A 16,779-nucleotide genomic window follows, 5' to 3' on the forward strand; every position below is an offset into this window, starting at 1 on the left:
ATACAATATATGGTATAAGAAATACAGTCTTGCAAATATTCAGCATAGGCGTACAGTACAGGAAAACAAGTGATATATACACTATAGCACTACATATATGGTATATACAGCATAAATAGAATGCATGGTGTATAATCTGTATGTATTTGTGGGAATGCATTTTTATGTGTATCAATATCACATCTAACTGTCTCTATTAGTCTCTTTGCTTGGTATTGCTTTTTTTGGATTTGAATGATTTATGGGTGATGGGTATTGATGGGTGGTTGTGGTTCAGAGGTAGAGTGGGTCGGCCCTCAGCCACAAGATTTTTGGTTCGATCCCCACATCACAAAGTGTCCTTGAGCAAGACACTGAACCCCAAGTTGCTCTCCGGACGCTGTATGTGGCTGTCCACTGCTCCTAATGCTTAGGATGGGTTAAATGCAGATATTGGATTTCACTACATTGTACTGTACGAGTATGTGACAAGTAATAAAGTTTATTCTTCTTCATTTAGATGGGGGGGCCCTATGTCCAGTGTAACAATATAGATGAACTCACATTGTTGGTGAATCGGTACATAATCTTGTGTGCCTTGAAATGCAAATTTACAGAGCATCTTTCATGGAAAATTGACTTTGGCCTTCTATTGACACGTGATGTCAAAATGTAAAATTACCAAAGCATTTATGGTCTACAGTGCTTTTGTGAAAAAGGCGATAGAGGAGCAGCTGAAGCCTAGGACGAAGTCATCACAGCCTGGACACTGACTTGATGTCTAATGTTTTGTGGCTGTCCTGTGATCAGTTTTCACTGTTCTCAGCACAATATACCTCATTAATGTGACTACTATTATTGATTGGTGAGGAGTAATAATGCTTCAGGTATTGCTGTAGCTCATTTTAAGGTGTACTTGAACTGCATTTGCTGGATGATTCTTTATATAGCCAGCCAGTGCTCATTTCTAATGTAAACTATTGATGTAAGCTAGTCATTAAGCCCCTGTTGTGTCTAAGATTCAGTGAGATGATGGTCACCCAGACAACGTTAAAGGAAAACACTGTCAATACAAACTTGTAGAAGCAAACTGTAGGAGACCTGGCTAATTGGACAGATCGTTTGGGTCTTGGCGAGCTGTTTACCACATACTGACTAGAAGTGCTACACGGCGCACATTCTAACCTCATACATTTGATGTGAATTTCTATGTGCTTGTGTTTGGTGTAGGTGTTATGCACTTCTCTTTGCAACAGTTTATGTATTTATGTAACACAGAGACTTTTTTTAGCTCAAGTTATGCCTTGTTGTGCACATTTCTTTCAGAGCTCGGTATTTGTCTTATCTCTGAGACTGCACTTTGATATGTAGCTGTGCCAGTGTTAAGGTTTGATTTTGATTTGCTCATGTCCAAAATGTAATCATCCCTTAATATTGCTCCACTCCCACACCTATTGGAGTTGCCTCAAGCCAAATAGGGGCTGACTGCCAAGACCCTCTCCTACCTCTCTTCACTCCCTCTTGCTAAGCTTGGATGATTCATTCTTATCCTAAATTTTTTTTCAAACTGTTTTGCCCTCTACCTGATGAATTCATTGACAATGCAAGAAGGCACATTTCATTTATTCATTAACTTTATTTTGAGGTCAATCAATATGCAGCTCATTTATCTTCAAAACTTTTTGTAGTTAAGATGTGGAACTGATATAAAATTAAACTAATATTCAATTTGAGTCTTAAAATATTCACTAATAAGACTTACAATATGAATTAGGAAAACTCACCCCAATTACAGAGCAAAATACAATTTGAATAATAATAAAACTGCTGCAAGGACATATTTCATAAAATTTTAAACACTCAATATGGAGGCAAATTTTCTGATTAAAATCAAGCCACAGAATTACAAATGCTTGGAAAAATCCATATTGCATATCAAACAGTGGAGGCATGCCATGTTAATGTTCCAATTAAAAGTGATATGACACTAAAAAAGAGAGGGAAAACTATTTCATAATGCATATTTGATTTGTACAAAGTATGGTAATTTGTTCCTGAGTATTAGGTTTGTGATGATAGACGCCATAGCTAGGTTTCCACAAAGATTGCGTCATCTTGAACATGGCGATGCCAAAATCTTCAAACTATTTTATCATTAAATGTCTTCTCATTGCATATGAATGGAGCCAGTGGGAGGGAGCCAGAAAAAAATAATGTTTCTCTTTGAGCTTCTTGTTGCTCTTAGGATTCTGTTCACCAGGGATGGAGGAGGGAGGTGCTGGGATGCTGGGTGTTCAGTTTTGTGTGTGTGTGTGTGTGTGTGTGTGTGTGTGTGTGTGTGTGGGGTTGTGTGATTGGAAGGAGTGAAGGTCTTTCATTTTATCGTGTGGTGTCTTTTTTCATTTCTTGGCTGATTTTTCACTGGAGGGCTAGTTCCATTCACTTGAATTTATTATTTCTCGCACTGAGGAAGTTGATGAATTCGAATATCTGTGAGCGAGTTTGTGTGTGCCTCTGTGCGCATTAATGCTTGCGCGAGTGTATGTGTGTGAGCATGTGAAGCGTGCGTCTCTCTGTGTAAGGGAGCGACGCTTTCATGGCTGTTTCAGATCTCTCTGCCTCACAGTTCGACAGAGCGAAGGAGCCAGGAGGGAGAGAAAGATGGAGAGATAATGGGAATGGAGGGTGAAAGAAGGCTAACACAATCTTTAATGAGTTTCCTTGGCTCTCTTTGCCTGTTTCTGGGTCATGGTCCCCAGGCTAAGGATGTGGGTGGACTGAGGACTATAGAGCAGAAAAGAACAGACTAAGCTAAGGTCTGCTGAAGTAGACTTCTACATTAAACAGTCGTCACCTTCATAAAGACATGAAGGATGATATGCTCGACAATGTTTCAGCGTTTTTTGTTTGATTAGAGAGCAAAAGAAAATTGATCAAAACAGCTAATGATTATGATCTTCATTTCACCCAAACTGTATAAGGAGGCGGTTACTCTTAAAGGTCAGAGGACACTTAGAGTTTTACTGCCTCTGCTCAATTAGCAGCTGATTAGGAGCCAGAGAGAAGTTGGAACTTTTTCTGTTGAGATCACACACTCACAAACACTTTAAAAGAGAACTTAGCATCATACCCAGAAACACAAACACTTTCATAACCGTACACAGACAAACCCTCCTCCCTCGTCGTGGTGAGGATGGCTTTGGTCATTTTCTGATTGGTTCCCCCTGCCCTTTCATTTCCGAGCAATCAACTTCAATCTCTAGCAGGTATGGAGGGAGAGATAACATTAGAGAGACATCGTGGGGAGATATCTGCTCAGCCGAGACATTATTTAGTGCCCCCAAAGCATCCAGGAGGCAACCTCTGTCAGACAACAAGGCTCCAGCATGTCCACACAGGACAGCGAGGCGGGTAGATAGAAGGACATGGAAGAATTACTGATGGGCTGATAAAGTCTTTTGTTATCCGAACAGTCTGCCTTCCTGTTTCTGTTCTCCTGTGCTATGTTTCTGTCTGTCTGCCCAACTCCATTTTGATGTCTCAATCTATGTCTGTCTGTCTGAGTTACTTTCACCGTCTCTCTCTGTTCTCCCTCTCTCTCTCTCTCTCTCTCTCTCTCTCTCTCGATCTCTCTCTCTCTCGCTCTCTCACCTTCTGTTTCCCACTGTATCTCTGTCTCTATTACTCTGCCTTCTTTCTTTCACACTTGTGAATAATTGATGTCTACCGGTTCAATGGTAAGAATAGAACAGTTCTGGAGGTGACAAATGGGGTGGCGAATAGGCTTCATCCTCCTCTCTTCAAAGAGTTAGAAAGTTAGCCGCGCTCGCTCGTGGGCGTGTATGCCCATATATTTGTGTGCCTGCAATGTTTTGTGGCACTGTGAGCATTTGTTCATGTTTGTGTGTGAGCGAGTGCGCGTACACGCGCAGTTGTGTGTATGTGATTTAAGACAGGGAGATGAAAGGGAGTTGTAATTACAGGGAAGCGTATCTGTCTACTGCAGAAGTATCCGAGGAATGGCACAAACTGGGCCAAAAGCCTGAGGTCATTAGATCTGCTGCATGTGTATGTGCATGCATGCATGTGTCTGTAAAGTAGTGTGTGTGTGTGTGTGTGTGTGTGTGTGAGAGAGACAAAAGCAAAGAGAAAGAGAGGGAGCAAGAGAGAAAATGGGAGAGAGATCAGCTTATAACTTCAGTTCCTCAGAGTCAACCTCTGAACTCTGCTTCTCATTATTGGCTCTGTCTCTCTCGTTTCTCAGCGGTAGCTGGTTGTGGTTAGACCAAGCAAAGGCCCCGTTTCTGTAAATCCATGCAGCCTTATTGCCTGAGAGGAATCCCAGAATTTCCTGCACTCTAAAATACACTTGTGTAAACATTCCAAAATATCAAATGATAGGGATTTCTCTGTGTGCTGTGCAAATGGATAATCCCATGCAAAGACTGTGGTTATAATACACTGTCCCACTGTCTCTTGTCTGCTTTCCTTTCTCTCACAACCCATTCTTTCTCTCTCTTTCTGGGGCTATCTGCCTCTGTTTTCAACCTCTCCCTCCCTTCATATTTCCTTTCATCTGTTCCTCCCTCCCTCTGTCTACTTGCCCTCTCTCTCTTCACAGTTGAGGATGAATTCATTGGGCTCGGTGATCTGCCGGAAACCTTCCCTTCAGACCCCCCCGAGCCACTCCCTGTGTTTTTGATGGAACCCGAGGAAGCCTACATAGTCAAGAACAAGCCGGTCAACCTGTACTGCAAGGCCACGCCCGCCACCCAGATCTACTTCAAGTGTAACAGCGAGTGGGTTCACCAGAAGGAGCACACTGTGGAGGAGCGGGTTGACGAGAACTCTGGTCAGTAAAATGAATCAGCTGCATACATATTCAAATGTGGATCTAAATCAACTGTCTCATAAAAAATTATATTTATGTGTAACAAATTTGGGAAAATTACACTACATTCAACACTAATTAATGTCTTCATGCTTATGTTTTTAGAAACTCAAAGCAGTTGGTTAAGGAATAATGAAAGATCATTGTATTGGTTAAATATTTTTTTTTAAATGGTAACTTGAAGCATGACACAGGATGCATGTATTGCTTTGTATGTCCAAACATTCACCCCGACTTCCACCCTATGACTTCTGTATTAGTAGATCACACTTCCTGGACTGGCAAAAATGTTGCCTGACATCATTATTCAGGAAGCAAATTAGTAGAATAATCATATTTTGTAGGAGGTGGGGTACTGTAAATCAAAACATGCACAAACATACACACGTTTGTCTGCTAATCACTCTTGCAGGCCAGTTTATTTGATCAATGAGTGGCTTCGCCTTATCTGCAGAAAAAGGCTGAATGAGGACATCTTTCGTTTTTTTGGGGCATACTAGCACAACAACTTGTGATAGGCGTGTCTTTCGGTGTGTAGTGTGTGTTTATGTACATGTTTGTACAAATCTAGAGGAAGTAGAGGTAGCAAAGCTCCAGCAGGGTTGTTTTCAATAGAATTCAGCCCCTGAAGGCACCAGAGCCATTACACACAACAGGCCAGCACTGATTGGCTGCATTCAGCTGCTGTATTGAAAATTGAGTTCTTTCTGTCGCCCAGAGGTACCAATCACATCGCATTTACCCTTTTCATCCCACTGTTTTGCCACACACATGTCTGCATGCTCACACACAAACACACTGACACATAAGAACACACTTACATGCACTTCAAGGATCAGCAAGTGTTCTGTTGCATGTTGTATTTGAGGTATTTCGTGAAAAATACCATGCATAAGCTTTTTCATGTTGTTGTAAACACAGGTATAAGATACAAAAGCAGATACACCAATACAAAAAGAGTGTAGCAGCCAGTACAAATATAAAAGGAGTATTGGAAACTGAATCCCAACCTGAAATCCTTTCATTTTGACCTAGTGTACTTTAGGAAGAATACACAGATCTGAGGATGTGTTTCATGGTTATGATTATGACAAAGAAGATGGTGAAGGTATCAGCGGCTCTTAGCCTTTGTGTCAGAAGGTTTTGTGCTAAAAGCATCAACATGGAAAACAACCCACACATCACACACGCACCCACTGTACACAGCTGTATCCACGGGCTATTTACTGCACAGATATTCATTCATTTATGCCCTTGTGCCCCACACACGCACACACAAACACACACACAACACCACTAGAGCCCAGTGGATGTGTGTAGTCTCTCTCAACCCACTCCATTGCGCTCTGATTTCCCCAGATTGACAGAAAAGGAGCACTGATAGAAACTGGCCTGCCTGGTCAATACCACTGATAGTATAGCCTGAAGAAATTGGATCTCTCCCCTCCTCTCTCCCCACCCCCTGTGTTTCTCTTTTTCTTTAGTCCTCTCTCTATGTCTCACTTTCATGTTGGAGAGAACTTATGATCTTATGAAAATAAGATGAACTGAGAGATAATGAGATTAAAAGAGTGCAAGAGGCTGAGAGAGAGTGAGGACAAAAACTGCAAATGGTGGTGTTCATTTAGGCTAAAGGCTCCATTGATCTTTATCCAGATGTTTGACATGTTCATATGACAATTAGGTGCTGTCCACTTCATATCCATGCACAGGAACAACAGAGCTGTTTGTGTGTATCGCATGTGTTTGGCACTTGAAATAGAGTAGTGGTCTTGTAAGGCATGACAACAGTAGGGTTGGGCGATGGAAGTTTAAATCTCCCAAATAAGTGCCTTTATACAGTACTTTTGTCTCATCAAGGGTGAAATACAATGCAAATAAAAAGTATTCACCCTCTTTGGAAGTCAAAGAACAAAGTGTTTTTATTGTCTTACAACATTAAATCAAAGTAGATTTTTTTTTTTTTTTTAAACCCAGCAAAACCTGCACCATTAAGACAAAAGAACACAAGCAATTCTTGCAGTGTCCAGATGTGCAAAGCATCTATTAAATACTGCATGAACTCAATACTGACTTGAAGGGGTGAATACTTATTGAAACCAGTATTTTTTATTTCAAATTTTGTAATTAATTTAGATCGCTTTTTAGAGATCTATTTTCAATTTGATATTAAAGGGTTTTTTTTTGTTGATCAGAAAAGCCACATTGAATCTACTTTGGCTCAATGTTGTACCACAATAAAACATGAAAACTTGGGGGGTGAATACTTTTTATAGGCACTGTATGACACAAATAAGAATAATTTATTTAATATTTACGTCATAACAACTACCTCCTGCTGAAGGCACAATTTGTGGGGCATCAATAGTTGCAATGTAATCAGCAATAGGGGGCATGATTCACTGATAGTGTGATTCCCTGCCCAATGTTCTTCACAGCGTGAAATAACTCACCTGCAGCTCTCGACTGCGGCTTTCCATGAGACCTCACGCAGGTATATTTCCTGGCTAAAGGCTTTCTAATCCAACGGATGTAACATGTAGTGGGCCATGTGTAGCCATGCAAATAACCCTGCAAAAATGAAAATGTTTTGTAAAGTTCAGCTTGAGAGCAGAACCACTCTGATGTGAACTGAGACCAGTTTTGCGTGAAATAATGAGGACGCACATGATAAAAAGTAGGGCTGTCAATCGATTAAAAAAATTAATCTAATTAATTGCATACTCTGTAATGAATTAATCAAAATTAATTGCATACATAATTAACGGTGCCTGAACCGATACTTTTTAAGAAAGTAAAAAAAAAAAAAAAAAAAAAAAAGGGTACTAAACAACAGTTGGTGATATTAAAGAACGGCTTGTTTATTACTAAGGCCATATGGTCAAAATTAAATGATTTAATAATAATGTATAACAATAACAATAACTTATTTCACTAGTAAATTGCTGTTGAACGACAAAAACAACCACCAGGTGGGAAAATGACATTTACAATAACTTCAAATGCACCACGAGGCTGTAGTTTACCAGTTTCAGTGAACGCACCGTCTGTGTTGTTTTTTCCGACGGCTAAAACACAGTCAAACTTTACACCGTTTAGCGTTAGCTGTCAGTATTTTAACCGTGTTTAATCCAGCTACTAGCTAGCGGTAGGCTAACGTTAGCTGCTTTCGAGTATAGTGTTAACTAGCTAGGTAGGCTTAACTAGCGCCAGCGGTGTTTGTGTTGCCTGTTTCAGAGCATCAGAGAGAAGAGCGCAGACATATCAGTGGCACCAGATTTCGGTAGCCAGGGTTGGCAGGAAGAAGATTTTTACAAGTAAATGTTCCAATTAATGATCCAGGCAGCACATTCTCGTCTCCCTCCTTAATTTTACAGTCCAATGGTGGCTAGAACGGCTGGAATGGATTCATCTGCGTTATTTTTTTAAACCCGTTATTTTTTCTCAGATTAATTAATCGAAATTAACGCGTTATTTTGACAGCCCTAATAAAAAGCCATACATTCAGACCACATGTACAAAATGTGACTTAGCAGGAGGCAACAATGAAAAAGGTGGTGAGAAGGAACAAATCGTGATGGCAATTTTGACAAATGGCCTTCTCCTCAGTGATGATTTAGCTTCAGAGACTCACCCTGCTGTCACCTGAACAATGTAGCATTTACCTTCCAGTGTTGAGGGCAGGTTGAAGTCCGTTGTGAGCAAAAGGAGCCTTGATCTGAGCGAATGTAAATTAATTATAAGTAGGCACAGCTAGTGTAATATACACTGGAGACAGCTTGTCACTCTATCTGAGATATGAGTTAGAAGATCAAACAGGAGTACTCTTCATCTGGCCAGATAATCAGAGCACTTACCCCCCTCCCTCCTCCTTCAATGGCCAATTCCTCCTTTTCTGCCTGACTGGTCTGATCAATAATGTTAGCCAGTGCTAACACTAAGGAGCTAGGCTGGCTCACTTTAATGACCACATTAATAATGAATCATCTCCAATGAGGTACACTTCTTCAGCCTATTAATGGGACCTATTGTAGAATCATTTCTACTACTAATGGCCACATTGACATGTGAAGCAGCCCCTCATCGCTGGTCCTGACACGGGCCACACTTGCTTTGCCCCTCTTGATTGCAAATTGAGTGGAAGTCTGTTTTGTTGTTCTCCTTGTAATGCTATACAGTGTACTAAGAGCTGCTAGCTGAGCAAACACATGAAGTTACTGGATGAGGTCAGCAGGCTCAGTTCAGAGCCCTGCTCTTCTGCTAGAGCGATCCTTCTGATGTGTTGAAGTGCAACACGTCAGTAATAGTTTATTCCTGCTTTAGTAATAGCCATGAAGTCATGAATTACTCTTAAAGTAGACTTATAGCTTATAGTCATCATCGTCACATGAGGCTATCTTATGGTGCAGAGGGCTTATTCTAACAATATCAAACAAATAATTCACTACTGTTGAACCTTCTTCAAAAACGGTCTGGAGCACAGACAGAAATTAACAGATTCTGGCGTGAGTTGTACACTCTCTGAGAATTAATATTGTCTTATTGTTTCCACTATTGATTTTCCCTCTCATACTGTGTGTATGATGTTCTCACATCCATCACATCCATCCTTGACATTCTCAAACTAACAGTACACATCTTCTCACAAAACATTGGCATACAGTACAGACAACTACAGACACACACCCTTTGACGCATGTGGACACACACATAAATGCAGAAGCAAATGTGCACACAACAGACGAGGCTGTTCTTCTGCCTGTCGGCACACTGTGTAAATTTTACATGAGAGCTAAGCTGGTGTGTGGGATGTCACTCTGCTTGGTGTGTGTGCCAGAGCAATGATGCTGTGTGAATGCACTGAACCTGAAATAAAATGGCATGTTCATTTTTTAACCATCCAGTCTCTTTGCATTTTTCATTCAACCAGAAATTCAGACACGTACTGCGTAAACCTACTTGAACCGAACAGATCTTGAGTCTTTGTACAAAATGTGCTCATCCAGAAGAAGAGTATAATGGTAATGGTCAAATACATAAAAAAAGTAAGACATTAGGATTCCTGTTCCATTGTAGCAATATAACAGCAGTTATAATCATTTGTATGCTTTGTGATACGGACTCTTTCCTGTCACAATGTCTTCATCATGCAAACTAAACTGAATGGAATGTTTGGGCAATTAAAGGAACAAAGCAATTGTCATATGTTCCTAACATCAAGGTAGAAGTTAAGAATTTCCAAACAGATCATTGCCTTGCTACCATTTTCTTGATAAATGTATTGCAGCATGAGTGAGCATACACAATATTAACTACACTGATTTTTTTTTTTCAAATTTCAATTTAGATTACTGGCAAAGGTTCACAGTGTGTCTCAGAAAGGTCCATTTGATCTCTAGTTCAGCAGGTAGTGAATCACAATATAATGAATTAGATTTCAGGCACAGATTAGGTTACTGATTGAATGAACATAGTCACAGTTAGCTCATTTAATAAAACATTACACTTATGTTTGGACAAACTCCAGTTTGTACTTCTGAAAACACGGCCACATCATTAATTCCACAACTGTCCCGTTTGAATTGGCATGCACTCTGTGCAGCCCTTTTAATTTGTGTCTCCTCAAAAGACACCGGCTTCATCATTGTGATTGAATTGCCAGGTAATGGTGTGCACTATGGACAGAGTGTTTGGGATGTTTGTGAAAACTAAAAAACAAATTTTAAATTAACCTTAGCCATTATAATGTGCAAAAACATAGAGTATAATGTCTGTATAACAATTATAAGATGTACACATCCCTGTTTATGTAAACAGATTGTTCATACTAGTTAGTCACTTGACAATGACTCAGAGCTTCCAGGCAGCAGCAGTGTTGTGGTAACAAATGGCAATATACTGTATATAGTTAATAATATAGGCAGGCTATATGAATATCCACATAACTGCTTAGTACAAGAACAGCATGCACAACTTATTACACTTTGTATTGGATGTACTACAACTGTAACAGAAGACTCCCAGTTTCTGTCATGATGTCAGCTAACAAGCTGGTCATCTCTCCAAAAAAGGGTAACTAAAGAGTGTGTGTGTGTGTGTGTGTGTGTGTGGGTGTGTGTGTGTGTGTGTGTGTGTGTGTGTGTGTGTGTGTGTGTGTGTGCGTGCGTGCGTGCGTGTTGGGGGGGGGGGTGTATAGTGGTTTGTAGTGCTGATGACAGGATCTGAATTATAGTAGACAAACAACATACATCTGTGGATGCATCCCCCCTGGTGGTAATGCTGTAGGGATTGCTCCTAGGCACACAAAAGGCCCTTCAGTAGTAACTGAAGTACTGGGCAATAATTTGAATGTCACAGTCCACTTTCACATAATTGCATGCTGACCAGGTACATGAGCATGACAGTTCCAGGAAAATGACATCAACTTAACTTTTTTTTCCAGTGGGCTGCACAACCCCCACATTTAAACCTCATAGAACAGCACTTTGGGGATGAGGTGGCATTGGATATGCACAGCATGATCTCAGCATGTCTTCTAAAAAATCTGCAGAACTATTGCAGCACTATTCAATACGTCAATGTGTCCTGTAAAGTGTTTCCTACATGAAATCCTGGTTGTTCTAGAGGCCAGCAGAACTAGCGACTGTCTTAACACATATAGAATAATTATCTTTTGTATCAACCCTGCTCATGATGGGTTCAGATATTCGAGGTAAATCCAAGTGTTATGTTCATCATTTTATCTCATAATGAAAATACGCAGTCTGTCTTACTGTAGTACATTTCTTACTTTTACAAGGACTTTGTGACATCTCCATTGTCCTCACAAATATCCCATTCAATCAAAAAAGGATGATGGATGAGCTGAAATAATGCATGATATTGCATGTGAAGCATCTGTAGCTTCAGTGAATGCTCTCGCACCACATAATCCAAACATATATGAATGTACTCAATTCCTATGCTCGACATACACACACGGTAGCAGCAGCGTAATCTGCTCTAGAGGGGCAGCTGTGGGTAGAGGCATTTGTTTTGGGAATGATTTGTTTGTTTGGGTCCTGGCACCCAGATGAGCAGTAATCAGAGGAGTTAGCAAACAGGATTGTGGTAGCCATGACGCCGAGAATCCTCCCCCACAGGGCCCGGACCCAAACAGCTCAGCGCTCTGGCTCTGGAATCAGGGCCAGGCTCACACACACACACACACACACAGAAATACCCAGTGTCAAAGCATGTGATGTGACTGATGTAAATTGTACTGATACGTTTGATGGGATACTGACATTCGCATTGATCTCTCCCAGGTGACAGAATACAACATTTCAATGTTTAAGTGCCTCATTTTGTTCTCTGTCGATATGTACTAATACTTTCTCACTTTCACTCCTTTCTGTCTTTCCTCACAGGCCTGGTAGTGAGAGAGGCAAGCATAGAGATCACTCGGCAGCAGGTGGAGGAGCTGTTTGGGCCGGAGGACTTCTGGTGTCAGTGTGTGGCCTGGAGCTCTGCAGGGACCACCAAGAGTCGCAAAGCCCATGTCCGCATCGCCTGTGAGTATTCTCCCCCTCCCTTCATCTTGCTCTTTATCCCATTACTCAGTCTTTATCTTCTCTCTTATCTTTGTATTCCTCTCCACACAAAATCTCTTGGCTGCCAAGGAAATGTGTCTCGCAGACCGACTTGTGCATCATGACAGATTTATAGATTCTGGAGATAGAGGCAGTGAAAAAAAGGTTTTTACAAACATGGGACTCAAGTGTCCCTTTGAACTTGAGTTGGTAAAAAGTCTACAGAATCTGAATCAGTTTCCTTGTGTACAGTATAAACCTATACTATATAGTGCAGAGGAAGGGGAGAGCTGCAGCAGTGTATACACAGTAGAGAGGCTACATGTTTATGCCAGTGTTCCCTCTTTTTTCCTGTAGGTGGTCCTCATTTGTTCTCTGCCTGTATTTGTCCTCCTACTGAAATGCATTACACAATTATTTTCCAAGTAACGAGAAACATCCTGTTCTCTAAAGTTTGGGCTCGTTTTTAACTGTTTCCCAAAAGATCTGCCAATCAAAATCTGAAAAAGTTATAAAATCCCAGAAGACATGGTGAGGAAAGCAGAGTTTGTAAGCGTAGCTATAAATGTGACATCAAGGCAGTGCTTCTGCAACACAACACTTATTACATAACACAACTGCTTACCCACTTCTTTTGTAGTATCAGCTAGATCATCACACTTTCAACTCCTGTCTAAGTCATTACAAGGCACCGTGACTGACATGTCATGTTTTGACTTGTGGCAAACAAAATGCAACACCCACTTGCAGCGTGTGTTGTAGTCTGCATCAAATATATTGGTATCACTGCTGGATAGGGCTTGATAGTGATATCACTGTTGAGCTTAATATGTGGCTGGTATCTCAGTGCAACTGTCAGAATGATTTAATTTCCACTTAGTAGCACAGTATGGAGTCAATATCCCTGGTTTTCACTTGGTCTTTTCTATTTAGAGTCAGTTAACAATCATATACCTGTCCCTCTCAATTCATATCCTGCCTAACTCCTTTTCCTTATCTGCATTGTTGTATCACTGTCTCTCTAACTCTCTCTCTTACTGGTCCCCCCTGTTTTCTGTATACATTTCTATGAATTCAAGGTATTCCCTCTTTTTCAAACACCAGAAGCTCTTCTCATTACTGCTTCTGTTATACTAGCCTGGTGAATCAGAATCATGCCTCTCAGTCTCCCGCCGAGCCCACTCCCGCTGCTCCACCTCCTATAATCACCCATGATGAGCAGCCTTCCAGCACTAACCTATCCCTCAAATCACAATGGACCCCTCTTCCCCTCCCATTAGCTTCTGCTGAATGGATTAGCTCCTCTGCTGTGCTTTCTCTTCAGGCAGGCTTCTTGTCAGAGCCATGCTCTATCCTGTTAGGCTAATGGAAACTGGGCTTGTTTTCCTCTCCTCTCCCATCATCTAAACATATACAGTTTAATCAGACGGTTAGTCAGAGCCAGCGCTGGCGAGTTAAGAGGTTGTTTTGTTGAAAAAATGCCTTTTAGACTTGCAAAGAGGCTGGTCTGACTAAAAGTATTGTCCGAGTTTCTGTGTGCCTGTTGGAGGATGAGAGAATGTGTAAAATCCTCGTGATTGCCTTTTCTTCTTGTCACCTTGTTTTGATTGGCCACCATAGTTGGGAAACAGTGATTGCTTGCCAAAGAGAGGCAATAAAAGCATGTGCACAGAAGCAAATTAAATAAATGAATCAAATTAACTGAAATGCCTTTCAAAAGATTGTTGGAGGGTAATGTTTACTGAGAAAGCTGGAAATTGATTTTCTTATTTGTTTGGGCCTTATATTTTTATGAGTACAACATAACAAGTAAAATCTCAACTTTATTACTAGTGATATTACTAATGATTTTTTTTTTAAAAGTCTTAATGGTCATTCCTAATCTAGGTTTGCATTAGTACCTAATGATTTACTAAGCGACGATGTTCCTGAAGTGTAAGGCTTGTGTAATTTAGCTTGACAAGTAGCCCAACATATGTACTTAAGGTAATGGTTGTCATATGTGTATCCTTCTGAGGGCGACTGAAAGATTTTGTCTGCTGAGGAGGGAATGGTGTGACTCCCACAGGAATGTCGTCTCAGCTGGTCCCACACCCTACAGTGTCCCACAGTACTGTTCAGGGTTACGAGAAGTGAGAAAAGGAGACTCCAGAGGGGAAAGCATAATTTAAACCCACATCCAATAAAACATACAGTGCAAAATAATCACTTGCATGCTATTTACTGTGTTTCAGCAAGGATAATGCCAAAGGTTTGCAAGTCATGATGAAAATAATACAAGCGCTGGGTGTTTCATTTTAGTTTAACAGGCTGTAGTTGATCTGCTACTTGAAGAATGACTAATACAAACATGAATATTTCACATTAATGCACAAACACTGGCCTATGCCATTAATACTAATATTGTAATGCAGACTACAGTATCCTGTGATGTATATGTTCTGTACAGTAATGCATCCACTTGGTGGTAGTTGTGGCAGTAATACACTCTAGTTTAACACTAAAATAATAATAAAAAAGGACTGTGGGTTTTCTGGCAACAAAAACAGAAATGTAACCAGGCACACAGAATAGGAGGGCTCTGCCTCCAGTCACATGGTGGTTTTGTTTCTGGAGAGAATGCTGTAACAAGCACAGGTTCCTTTTCTTCCTTGTTGTTTCATCCATGCAGCCTTGGGTTGAAAATCTATTGGAAATCTGTTATTTTGCAGTACTTTCGATACTATTGAATGTATAAGAGATCGTATCGTTTTAAACGTGTGGTATCGAAAAAGTATCAATACTTTTGATACGTTTCTATGGATTTATATATGGTTCTAAAGTCCAAGTTTTTACTTCTATTCATGATAAACAATCTTTAACATTTAATTTATTGGATTTGGATGGAGTGCACAATAGTACTGTATATCATGAAGTGCGTCCCAGTGAAGGAGAAGGTGTGCCTGCTTCTCCTCCTCACCTGTCATACTGCGACAACATCTTTTATCTTTCGGAGGCAGTTTGAACTAGGATCCATCGCTACATTTTGTAGTTATGACATCAGAGCAACAGTAGAATGACTCTTACAACTTCAAACAACAGTACCCCTTTGAGACAGATTTGATCCTTTCCTTCCCTTTCCATCTTAAGAAAAACAAACAGTTTGTTCCTGGATCAAATTCCATAAAGATACGTCCCAGAATATGCCCCTCTAGTCATTCCCTCTTTTAATTTCATACCAGACTTTTACAGAAATTGCTTTCAATTCAACACTTTCAGCTTTTATAATACATTGAAATTTGTGGAGTTATGGCTTATCCCCCTGAAGACACGCATATGCACAGGTTGAATTGGGGGATTTCATTGAATTTGTTATTTTAAGGTTCATTTATCCAAATATAAAATTAACCTTATGAAATGACTATAGGTATTATTTTGGGCCTCCGGGTTTAGCCTGATCATGTATTCTGTAATAAGAACATGATCTAGTTTCTCCTGCAGGGGATGTGGAACAGTTAGCTGAAAAGTGTCTCTAAGTTAATATCTTCTCATGTAATAGCTATATATGAATAAAAAGAAAGCAAGTAATGAATAAATTGAATCAGATTTTAGGGATGTCTCTTGTTATTGCATGTATGCCTACAAGAAACTAGTGAGAATGCCCTGTCTTGCTATATCCATACACATACTTCAATCTCCCCAGACATTGAAGAACAGTTTTTTTCCTATGATAGGTGTGGGTGCTGTAGCCTAAACATTTCTACAACAGTTGTACCCAAGAGTATTAGACTTATTATGTGCCGTCTGCTTCAACGTCTAAAGTACAATTTCTGCCATACATTCTGTGTCGCTGTGACTGAAGGGGCTTTCAGTCTACAGTATACTCACATCTAAACCTTGAATTCAAAACCAAAGTGCTGTTGTTGTAGCTATCTAATATAATAAATATCTTTTATCTTTTTTATGTTGGCACACAATGTCAATACCAGTCCATTACTGTATTAATTGCATTCTGTGAAGAAGAATTGCCATATCTTTTCCACAGATTGAATCGCTGAACCAGGGTCATTTCTGGGTTTGTTTCCATGGACACAGTTAGGTGTATGTAGAAAAAGAAACTGAGGAAATGTGTTGCTATCAGAAATGTATAGATTAGAAGTAAAATAAACACAGACTCCCAACACTTGTCTTACTGTTGCAGCCTTTTTTGCAGCCTTTTTTGCAGTTTTATTAGAGCTGGCTCTCACACAGTCATTTAACATGTATATTTCTTGCTTAGTTCAACCCTTAATGTTTTGAGCTTGACTTTATGGTTTGCTATAACCTCTCAGGTTGTAGTTATAGCAAAGACATAATTTT

At 40.2% G+C, this 16,779-nt stretch overlaps 1 protein-coding gene across 4 annotated transcripts in view; it reads left to right on the plus strand.

The window, feature by feature from the left end:
* Window positions 1-16,779, plus strand: part of unc5c (unc-5 netrin receptor C) — a 133,929-nt gene that overhangs the window by 57,994 nt on the left and 59,156 nt on the right. For all 4 annotated transcript variants that reach the window (XR_004898536.1, XM_031277962.2, XM_031277963.2 and 1 more), the window contains exons 2-3: window positions 4,601-4,831; window positions 12,280-12,423. Coding sequence is in view for 3 of the 4 variants with exons in the window: in XM_031277962.2 (XP_031133822.1) it covers window positions 4,601-4,831; window positions 12,280-12,423 (375 nt within the window). In the remaining variant the exon portion in view is untranslated. The remainder of the gene's footprint in view (window positions 1-4,600; window positions 4,832-12,279; window positions 12,424-16,779) is intronic.

The sequence above is a fragment of the Sander lucioperca genome, chromosome 1 (genome assembly GCF_008315115.2).
Source record: "Sander lucioperca isolate FBNREF2018 chromosome 1, SLUC_FBN_1.2, whole genome shotgun sequence".
In the NCBI taxonomy this organism is placed as follows: Eukaryota; Metazoa; Chordata; class Actinopteri; order Perciformes; family Percidae; genus Sander; species Sander lucioperca.